Source organism: Gobio gobio (genome assembly GCF_949357685.1).
Source record: "Gobio gobio genome assembly, chromosome: 16".
Lineage (NCBI taxonomy): Eukaryota > Metazoa > Chordata > Actinopteri > Cypriniformes > Gobionidae > Gobio > Gobio gobio.
Genome location: NC_137109.1, coordinates 22,358,222 through 22,370,437, shown reverse-complemented (window position 1 = coordinate 22,370,437; position 12,216 = coordinate 22,358,222). Strand labels below are relative to the sequence as shown.

Genomic DNA, 12,216 nt, shown 5'->3' with positions numbered 1-12,216 from the left:
ATTATTATTAAACACACTTTTTTTATTTATTTTTTATTAAAAAACTAAATGCCTTTCAGGGAGTAAAGGGAGTAGAGCGAATTCAACTAAAGACGGATTCGAACCTCAGGTATATTTACCATATACTTTACGACAACGCTATTAGTGCTGTAAAAAACAAGGTGTCTTCCGTCTATTTGACATAAATTTATTTGATAAACGACAACATTTAGTTTATACATGTGAAGACGAAGAGTATAGAATACTAGATTCAAAAATGAGCTAGCTAGCGAATACGTGCATATTAACAGCGTAAACATGAATTAAACATGCCACCATAATATGATTAAATGTTAATAAATTAAGTGTATCAGCAATCCTAAATCACATAAAATATATTTTACCTAGGGGACGAGGATCACTCGTGTAAGGTCCAGTATTTATGATTTTCCGATGGTAAAAACAAATGACCTATATGTTGTTGTATTACCTATCAATATATTATTAACATTTTACAAAAGTCAAACTCAAATGCAGTAACATGGTTTTTGACCAGCGAATGTGTGCAGATTTGCATTTTGTCCGTCATAAAACAGCGGCATCACATTAAATTGTTGTAACATCAACAGGTTACAAATTTTGTTGTAGCTACCGTATATGGGCGCTGCAGTTTTTCCTGTTGTAAAATAGGCTACATTTGGCCAAAATCTAATTTGATAAAATATGAAATGCTACTGTATGCACACTAAGTTAGGCTATGACCAGATTGCAAATACTAGCCCTCTCTCTCCAGTTCCACAAGTCTCAGACCTCACTTACATAAAATATGAGCCTTATAGACAGTGTTTTTCTTGCGTAAAGAAAACGCTGTATATTCAAACAACAATAGGCCTATCCGTATTTACTCTTGCAAGACTTTCCCAATAAATAGGCAAGAATAAACCTGGTGTCCTCCATGATTCCTGTTCTTTCTGACAACAAAACACTAATGCAACAAGCTCGTAATCTCGATTTCAGAAGTGGCCGGGAATTAACAAATTTCCGATAGCACGTGAAGGCAACATTAGTCACAAGCTCTTTTTATACCTTTTATTGGCTAAATATTTGTAAAACAGACAGACAGAGGTGAAGGGGGACCAATAGCACCAATTTATTGAAGAAGAAAAAAAGGGCACTTCCACCACCACCAAAAAAAGGGCACTTCGGAGAGTAAGGGCAAAAAGGGCATGTGCTCTGCACAGGTTGAGCCCTACTTGAGCACGTGCCTGAATACAGGCCTGTCTGCTTCATAATACAACATTAAAAAGCCATCTCTGTTGGCAAAAGTGTCGCCCTTGCCCTTTGGTGGCTTGGAATTCAAAGGGAAAATGGATAGGCCTGTACATGGTTAGACGTAGGTCAAATGTCCAGATATCGGATATGAATCTGATTTAAAACCACATTTGGAAGTGGCTCAGATCAGAGGGAAAAAAAATCGGATCTTGTGAAGATTTCTGTGCAGTGTTTACACACGTGTCAGATTTTTTTTTGTTGCAGCATAAACATAGTTAAGAGAGTTTGGTGGTGTTCTGTGTCGACATACTCTCATTCACAACACTAGCTTTCTCCTCTGTCCACCCATATCCTTTATTAAAATCAGGCTGCAAAATATTTCATTTAGAAATCATTGTGGTATTGATGTCATAAAACAGAGCACATTAACATATGAGCCCCTTTCCATGCTTTCAAAAATCTAGAAACGGTGCTTTGATTGGCTGTAACACATCCAGGCATGTGACGTTACCGCATTAATTACATTACAAAAACAGGTTGAAAAGATAAGCAAACTTTAGTGCTGTCCTCTTAATAACATTATATAATATTTTTATTTTTCAAATAACAAAAATAAACATATTCAATTAAAATACAATTAATAAATATGAACAGATTAAGGTGTAAAAGAGCACAACTATAAAGAATTAGAATAAAGAATCAGAATATTTTCAACCAATATCTAGATATCTTTTCTCAGCTGGCAAGTTTGGTCCATATTTAAATGTAAAAATATGCAATGTCTGAAATGTCGGGTTCTCTGCGTTGCTGATTTCAATGTGTTTTTTGTGTGTGTTTTTTTCACAAAAGAAGACATGCAGGTTTGAAATGACTAGTAGTTGTGTGTAGTGTAGTGATTCTGCTGAATATCAAACAGTGATTATCTTCTCAAATTATGCAAGAGAAAGAGAAAATCAACCAAACAAAATTCATGGCAAAACGCAAGAACAGCTTTTAAATTATTTATTGTAGGATTACTTTGAACACTTTAAATATTGATGCTATACTGGAATGCGTGTTGGATATTCCCAATAATAATATGCAATACTTCTAAAACCTAGTTTGGCTTTGGGCAGCTGCATTAAAAGGCAGCCATCAATCAAAAGAGCAAGAGAGTCAAAAAAATCAGGCTGGCATTTAACAGCGGAGAGCTGCAGGCGACCGCTGCCTGGTGGAGGGGAGGGGTCTGCGCTCTCTGCCTTCCTCTGTAAACGTCCCCCTCAGCAGCAACGCTGAAGAATGACACAGTTAGACCCCATGAGGCATGTTGGCTATTCTCAAATGAGGCAAGCAAACCATCTCCCAGAGGAATAAGTCAGCATATCTTTGTGGGAAATCTGCAACTGAAGATCTGCTGTTTCACACCGCAATTCACCCCTGACGCTAGCAGGGATTTTAGTGGCGGGATTTCATTTTACCCCACTAAACCTAGAACAGAGAGCCAGAGCAGTGTAAAGATCTCCATTAACAGACAGATGTTAGCTTGAATAACAATCATTTTCCTAATTTCTCTGACATCAGGGAGGGACAGCCGTCTCCAAAAAACACCAGATATGAATACCCATTTAAAAACAATACATTCATTATATTTGTACCACAAGTTCACAGTCAAACAATGCCCTGTGTCTAGAACCCGTGTTAAACTGAATGTATAATAAAAGTTAAAACTGTTAAAAATGTTATATTAAAGCCCGGGACACACCAAGAACTAGCGGAGACAATAGCTGTTGTTGCTTCTCATCGGCTGAGTCTCGGCCAAAGAAAAAAACTGCACTTGAACACACCAAAAGGACTGAAGGCGACTGTCAAAGCATGTGTGTTCTGCGTCTGTGTGCAAGTAAATATCTAAGCAGTCTATTTGCGTCCTTCAAAAAGGGAAACCGAAACTAGGACTGCAGATATACAGTATTATCAATCACATTGATCACTTTCTTCATTCCAGTTGGCTCATGTTATTATGAAAATATTTGTGCATTCGGTAAGATGACGTAAAATGAACAGCCTCCTGCCTGTACCTTCTTGACTTTGCTCGCTTTCATCATTTTTGCTTTTATTCTCGTGCACTCAGCTGAGCTGAACAGCCAATCAGCGTTTTCTCTCTCTCACCGATGGCCCGACACTGATTCAACATGCTGAATCGACCCAAAAAAGGCGTCCGACTAAACCCAACAGTGTGGAACCAGTGTTAATTTTGTTGACGAATAATTGTCATCATCATTTGCGTAAATTTTTCAATTTAGGAGCATATGTGCTCCTTGGGAAAAAGTATGCATCAAGCCCTGACAAGTACTGAATTTGTGCATTTGTGCACTTGAACGGTCACAAAATTTTGTCAAAAATCAAGCGTAGCGTCAGTTCTGGCAGGTCACGTTAGTCAAGCTCGCATGAGCTGACTGTCAGCTGATTACGTCTACCTATAGGAATACGACGTCTATCACAGCCTACATATATAAGCTCCTTCAGTATTATCAGCAGCTATTGGGTTCTCCAGAGCTCATTTACCCTCCTTCATCCCCAGCTCCTCCTCTCGTCCAGTCAGGATTTGGTATTCTAATTCCCCTTGAATCAGACTAAATAAAATATTGACATTAATGATATCTCCAAATTAGTGTTGTCAAAAATATCGATATTTCAATATGTATCGATACTGAAATATCTGAAACAATACGATACTCCTTTTCTTCAGTATCGATATCAACTGCGCTCTCCTCTCCGACCGACAGCGAGACAGGCACCCGCCTACTCTCATTCAGTCCGGTTAACCCTCTCAACACGGCGAACGCGTGTTCTGCTGGATTTTTCTTCATGACAGCGTGTTAGTGTTGGTCTGAATTTTGCGCGGGATTGCACATAACGTTAATTCTACTAATTACCGCAGATTTTGCGCTCGCATCTAAATCGCACACGCACATACCGTAATAAAGGCGCCTCTGACATACAAGTGAAAAAATGAGCTCCTTTTTCCAGCTTATTAATGGTCAAATACACCTAAAAAATTTCTCAATGCCCATCTAGGTGATTATTAACGTAAACACAGTCGTAACCAGTTCAGGAAGAATGTGTAACAGGAACAGTGTTTGGGATCCATGCGTCAGGTTTTAAAGGGACAGCATTTATTTATTATTCAAACTAAAAAAAGACAGACGATTACTTACAGCTCTTGACTGATTAACTTGTGTAACTTTAATGGATTCATCTGTATTTAATTTTTTACAATGAAGATTATCCAATGTTATTTTTAATTTGATTACTTCTAAAAATTCAGTTTCTTACCTAAATAGCATACTGTTAGACCTACCTGAAAAAATAAAGCAGTCTATTTCATTTGTATTTTTATTCTATTGTATTTATTTGTGCTATTGTTTGTAATTTGTTTATTTGTTCTTATTTTATTACTGTTTACTCGTCTTTTTTAATTAAATTTGAAATCAAGCTTCCTTGTGCTTTATGTAAGCTATTGCAACACAATTAGTTAGCAAATATTTGTGAGATAATTGTAATGGTAATTGATCAACGTTTATATGAGGAAAAGCTTAAAAGCTTTATCATATAAAGTTATCTCTTCAGAAGAAATTTTCAATAGACGGACAAAAAAAGAAATTATATAAAAAATATCTATTTGACAGTATATGCAGCGTTTTTTCCCCATGGTATCAAAAATGGTATCGAATATCGATACTTTTTTAGGTATCGTATCGAAGTTAGAAATTCCAGTATTGTGCATGGATGCACAGGGAGTTCCTGCCCAGAACAGAATCATACCGCCAATCCAAACTGTATGTTAATAGTCAATCAATCATCTTTGACGATAGGGATCCCGACAGAATGACAGTTTTGGCATGTATTCAATAACGGTCGGTTATGAAATGCTTAAATGCTTAATTAATACATTACAATTTAACTACACTCATTAGATTTTGGTCGACTAAATCAACTGTAGATTTAGTCAACTGAAATCGTATATTTTGTTGACTAAAACTAAAACAATTTAGGGGACTAAAATATGACTACAACTAAATAAAAATGTACTGTCAAAATTAACACTGTGTGGAACACACCAAAAAAACTAGCCTGACCAAGGATCAAAAAAAGCCGCACAGTTGGCTTTGTGTGTCCCGGGCCTTAAAACTCTGGAAATGGGTATTGAAAAGTATCAGAGGGCCTTAATAAAAAGGAGTGAGAATGGCAAACAAAAGCTAAATATGGATAAAGGGTTGAATTGACTGTAAATTTTCTGGTATATTCAAGTACTTTTTTTACTTAACTAAATCACTACATTATCACTACAGCTAAATTTAAATACTCTTTAAATCATTTCAGATGCCTTCTATTCAGACAATGAAAAATAGTCCTCTCATTTCAGCAGCAGAGGACATTGATTCCCCCATGAATACTGCAGGCTAGTGGTTATTGACTGACAACTTTGAAACAGGAGCTGTAGGATGCATATTAAACAGCCAATAAATTGACAGGTCAAGATCAGTGAGCAATGTCTAAAGCATGGGTTTCCATTAAAAATCATACAGCTAAAGCATGTTGCAAAGTATAAAATCTGTATTTATATATTTATCAAGAAGCAAGCAGTCAATTATCAATATGGGCTCTGCAATGGAATGTAAACATGAGAAAAAATTAATATGCAAAAGGTCTACATATAAAGGTGCAAACATTTTTTTAGATGCATCACACTGTAAGATAACTTTCATAAAAAGTCCATGACCGATTTTTAAACATCCAATGGATGGACATTTTTTTCAAAATTATGAATTTAATCCATTTTAGAATAAGGCTTTAACATAACAAAATGTGGAAAAAGTGAAGCGCCGTTAATACTTTCCGGATGCACGATCGATTAGTTAGTTAGCTAGCTAGCTAGCTAGCTAGCTAGTTAGTTAGTTAGTTAGTTAGATAGATAGATAGATAGATAGATAGACAGACAGACAGACAGACAGACAGACAGACAGACAGACAGACAGACAGACAGACAGACAGACAGACAGACAGACAGACAGATAGATAGATAGATAGATAGATAGAGTTTCTGTAAATAGATGTGACTGTTAAGTGGGGTAAAATGTAAATGTGGCTTTAAATCATGGTCATAAAAGAGCCAGAGCTCAGCTGGACAATGTTCCAATTAGCTGTCTTTCCTGATGATATTGATCATAATAAGAGCTCGCCGTGAATCCTGTGGAGCTGCACAAGTATTATGCATCACAGAGCAGACCCACATTCCCTGCCTAAGGAGAGTGGAAATATAGAGCGGCATAAATATATGCTGCGGTTAAGGCCTGTGGACCGACCCCCCCATAGAGCAATAACACATATCTCTTTGATGCATTCATAGGAGAAGTCTTATCTATACAGATGAATGAAGAGTCAAGAGCAGCTATACTTGACTCAGCCCACAGGTCCACATGAGGTGAGATCTTCAACAGCAGAAGCTGAGAAAAATGCTAAATAATAAACTCTTAGAATAACAGTGGACACGGAGGAAGATGTTTACAAAGGCACAGGAGACTCTTGTACACAAACGCTAGGAGAGTGAGCTAAGCCATTGAGTGAGCGCGTGCACACTACATTCCTGTAAATGGAAGGTCACAGAAGTGGAAAAGGTTACATGTTTTTAGTCTGCTGTAATGCAATCATCAACATCGCTAAGATTCACGAAACACCTTCTTGCTACTTGCGAAAGCCCAGCCATCTCGGAATACCAACATCTCCGATACCGCAATCCTAGCTCAAAATGGTGTTGTGTGTTGACATGATCCGCGGCATGAGAGGATTGAAGCTACTTTTCCTCCACTCGACAACAGCTGGTCAGAGATTCTGAATAATTAATCACAAGAAAGTGCAAGCCAGACTGCAGCCAAGTAAAAACACACAGTACAGTGTACTTGTCCAGAATACATTATAGTTACAAGAACTGAGCAATATACTGAATATTCACTAGGAGTTTGCAATGCTGACAAAAAAAAAAAAAATCCCAATTGTCAATAATAATTTGATGATATTTTGCTGAGTGTGTTTGTGGAGCTGGTACCTTGGCTGGTTTAGGCCAGCTAACTCCTGAAGTTTTTCATTTTCTTAATATTCTGTTGGGTGGTTAATTCACACCAGTGACACGAATTGGCTGAGGCAATATTCATGATTTCCAGGAGCATTTTTACCTTTATAAGGGCTACCTTACTAGATGTATGCATGATATTTTATGTCAAATTCTTACATTTGATCAATAAATTCGATTAATATACTAAGACACTATAGGGTCTTGATATATATAAACCACTGTTATCAGTCACATGAAACAAAATCAATCTTTACTCTACAAAAAGTCACATTTAGATCCATTTACAACTGCATAAATACTACTACAAGATAAACGTTTTAAAAATACATTTTCAAATAATGAAATACGAAATTATTTTTTAAATGAAATTACATTTTTAAATCTGAAACTAAAACTGCCAGTAGCCATGGCATCAAGCCATTGAATATTCCCCCCCCCCAAAATGACTGATTCATTCAGAAATTAAGCAAGTGACTGTATTTATGAATGGATTATTGAATCATTAACTCAAATGATTAGACACCGATTAATTCAGTAATGAAACACTGCTGTGTGTTGCTTGCGGAGACATGCAACGCTCCTGCTCTGGCTTTGTTTGCAACTATTTTCGATGGCATTATAACTAATTGGTAACAATTGCTGTTTGGTTATAATTACAGAAAAAAAAAACTAACATTTTAACTAACCGAAAATAAAATCACCCTTTCAAATAATTTCACAACAAATGGATAAATATCCAATGTATAATTTCCATAGCTCTATCCCACCGTCCTTGTAGTTGATTTTAAAAGAGACACACTTTATCTCTCTGTTGATAATGCTATTAGCTGTGCGTAATGGAGGCGGGATTGATTAGACTCAGTGTCACATTCATAAACATATGACTCCATACAACTTGCTGAGGCAGCAAAGTACAGGAATGGAGTGGAGTTTGTGGAGAGTTTTAGTTTTGGAGACCGTTAGGATGTTGGAGGCAACAGCTGCTCCCACTGTGTGATTAATGAGGTAAGACTCGAGGCAGACAGTACTGCCTCTTCCCTCTACCTCCAATCCAAACACAGCCTGAGCCAATGCCTACTGAACATAGCGGGTCACAATAACATCACGCAGACCCAGCTTCTCCCTGTAGCACGGTGGAAAGGAGGGGTCAGCAAAAAGCTGCAGATCAACGGCTGCATATATTATTTCCTGCTAAGCAGCCTAAGGAATCAACGATTAGCAAGAAAAGAAAATGGGACGAGAAATCGAGAAATGTCTATACGCATATGTGGCAGAAGTGACCCGCTGTGACGCCCTGATTCAAGGCCTTCATCTGTATTCTTCGAGTCTCTGCCAGCCAGGAAGCGAGGGGAGGCAAAAAGGCTCCCAGAATTCCCCACGGCGGGACTGATTAGAATAAAAGACAGTACTGGGGGAACGAGCTCCTGGGAGCCAGGACACATTAACAGCACTAAGAGCCGTTTCATTCCAGCTCATTGCATGGCTCACAGATCAAGGCTCCATAGTCTTTCTGACATAAAACTGCCATCAGCATTTCTCTCCTCCGAATGGCAGTCTATAAACCGCTAGGCAAACTCCTAATTTGCTCTTGGGCGGCGATCTCGCGAATGGGAGCCTGAGACGTTCGCGTGGCGGCGACGTAAACAGTGCAAATGAAATTTGATAGGAAAATAGTGTAGGTGGCTAGAGCATCCCAACGGCCCACTTCATTTGAAACATGCGCCTATAGCGGGGTACACCCGTGCATATATCCGCGACTGCGCTGCTGCGAATGTGACTTTAAATAAGATGAAGGAGGTGATTTAGGAAACTCCACTGGGAATCGATTCTAAAACCCGAGGAGAAACAGACATATGCCCGTATTTACTGCAACCGGTGTGTTTACTGATAAATGCAGGCCATCATTTTGAATGATATTGGAGCAAGAACAAAAATTAGATGTTTGCTGCCTGTCGGATGACCCTCCAGTGTTTTCATTTCATCATAATGAAAATCCATCCATCTTGCAGTTGCATTTCATTCTAATCTCCCTGGAATTAAACAGACGCTTCAATGGCATTTTTGGACTCCTCACCTTTTGCGTTCCAACTAATAAACGGTGCGGTGCAAAAGAGAAATGAGTTCTGAAATGAGCGTTGTGGATGTGTGGGTTTAAGTGACTCATGCGCACCAGCTGAGATGTTCTGCATCTCCATCCAGCTGGCATAACGCAGCCTCTGCTCCGAGCGTCGCACAGCCATTCCTTCGCATTGTGCAGCCGACTAACCAATGAGATGAAAAAGCCCTGAAACTAATTGGCCACTCTGACGGCACCGTGGGAATGTGTTTGAAGTTTTCACACTGGGACTTTAACACTCTTGCTGACTCAGTTGAGCGCTCTGCTTCTGATCAGGCAGAGAGGCCCACAGGATGCATCAGGCTCAGTCTCTGGTTAATACTGCAGCAGTAGGAGGTAGACTAGCAAACATCCATCAAATTAAACCTTTAACTATATCTTTTGTACTATAAATCAAAAGTCTGGTCCACACTGAAGCTTATTTTATCCCAAGACAGGTCACTTAGATGGGTCTGTCTGACCGGCAAATAATACAACCAGCCCATAGATCAATTTTTATGATGATTATGGGGTGAGTACAACTGAAAGCCATGACACAAAAATAGCACTGGTGTGAAACAAAGTGTCAACTGATTCAAATAATGACACTGCAGTTTCAATGGCAGTACAGGTCAGTGTTAAAAAAAAAAAAAACGAAATAAAAAAATATTCATTGAAATAAAGCTGAAAAAAATTATTCGATGAAAAACTTTGAAAATGGAAATGAGAATGAGAAACGTTCAGTTGGCAACTAAAGAAATAAATAACTTTAACTAAACCTGTAATAATAATAAATCTAAATAGAAATATAAAAAATAGTGCTGTCAAATCGATTAATCACAATTAACTGCATCCAAAATAAAAGTCTGTGTATAATTATTATGTATACATAAATACACATACATGCATGTATATATTTAAGGGAAAAAATATTTATATATAAAATATTTATGTTTATATATAATATCAATTATATAAATATATATACATTATAGGCAAATATTTCTTAAATGTATACATGAATGAGTGTGTATTTGTATATACATAATTATACATAAAAATTTAACACATTACACACACATATATTATGCAAACACGAACTTTGACTTTGGATGCGATTAATTGCGATTAATCGATTTGACAGCACTAATAAAAAAAATATACAAAATGACAAAAGCACATTACAAAATTACTATAACTAAAATTAAAGTGAAAACTGAACATAAGAGTTAAATAACAAAAAAAAACCAGTTAAAAAAGTCAGCCGACAAAAAAACAACAACAAATGTGTTACACTTAAGAAAATGTCAGTACTTGGAATTACCAGGTTTCAATGAAAAACTAGCTGTTGGATTTGTTTGTGAAGCTTCAGACATTAGCTGTTTCCATCCAAAGTTGCGAATGTAACTTATGCGCAAAATTGCAATTTCGCATAAAACATTTGCGAATAAAGCAAGTTTCCATCCAGTGAGTCGAAGAGAACATAATCGTCACTTCCTGGTAAACTACCGCAAAAAAAATCACTAAGAAACATAGGAGAAGCCCCCATATATAATAATCTTCATATATAATAAATTATTTGCGTCTCAGAGAAACTTGTGCGTCTCAATAAACTTGTTGTCTTGCTTTCAGAGGCAGATGCTGCTGTTTGGGAACGCAGTCATGTAAGACAGTTCTAGAAGGGAAATATACAGAGCATCGTTGACAACAGACTTCTGAATGAACAAAACAGGATTTCAGATGCTTTGCAAACAAGATTTTTCCACTGGTTAGTACAGTTATGCTGTTACATCGCGAAAGTCACATGATTTCTTTTTATGCGCATTAAGGAATTTATTTGGTATCCGATACAAACGAGCGTATACGTTTTTTATGCGCATTTTTAGAATTCATGCTCATCTTGGCGTTTCCATTCAGCATTTTTTGATGCGATATCCCAAAATGCGCATTAAAAAAAATAAAAAAAAATAAATAAAAAAAAAAAATATATATATATATATATATATATATATATATATATATATATATATATATATATATATATATATATATATATATATATATATATATATATATTTTTTTTTTTTTTAAGCACAGAACAATAGTATGATGGAAATGGTAAAGTTAGCATTGGCTAAGTTGATAATTCATGGCTTACCTGACATGATAGGTTGGCCAGGCATGCTCATGGGGGCCATTCCGAGGTTGTTCATTGCAGTAGCCCAAGCATTAGGGTCCGACATGGGCATCGCTAAAGAGTTGGAGTCCATGGCAATATTTCGGAGCCCCTCTGAAAGAGAGAGAGAAATATCTGAGTTTAGCCAATATTTAAAAAGTGTTTGTCTCTTCTAAAAGACCCAAAGGACAAATATTAAAATGTTGAAGATGAACACATTTGAATCTCCAGACCTGAGCGTTATTATAATTCTGCAAAGACCTTTCAGGGATGAGGTTGTTCCCACTGGTCACATGTGTGATCTTTTTTTCCTTTGAATTTGAAGGGTCTAAAAAGTCTGTAAAGTCTAATTCACTCACATTTCTCAGACCTAATCAAATGCTGAAAGTTTGGTAAAATAAGTCTTCAGGTCCCTTTTAAAGATGTCCATGCTTGATGAGGATTTTATAGAGAACCGCAACACATTCCAAAGTACAGCAGCCGCAACAGAAAAGGCGTGATCTCCACTATGCCTCAAACCAGACCGTGGGACGGTTAGGAGCACGCTCTGAGAGGAGTGCAGATATCATTATTATTAAGGGATTA

The 12,216-nt window shown here is 37.2% G+C and overlaps 1 protein-coding gene across 10 annotated transcripts in view; it reads right to left on the bottom strand.

Annotated features, from left to right (window-relative positions):
* The window catches only part of enox2 (ecto-NOX disulfide-thiol exchanger 2), a 356,101-nt gene that overhangs the window by 97,414 nt on the left and 246,471 nt on the right, over positions 1–12,216 (bottom strand). For all 10 annotated transcript variants that reach the window (XM_079839859.1, XM_079839851.1, XM_079839860.1 and 7 more), the window contains one exon: positions 11,614–11,745. In XM_079839859.1, coding sequence (XP_079695985.1) covers positions 11,614–11,745 — 132 coding nt within the window. The remainder of the gene's footprint in view (positions 1–11,613; positions 11,746–12,216) is intronic.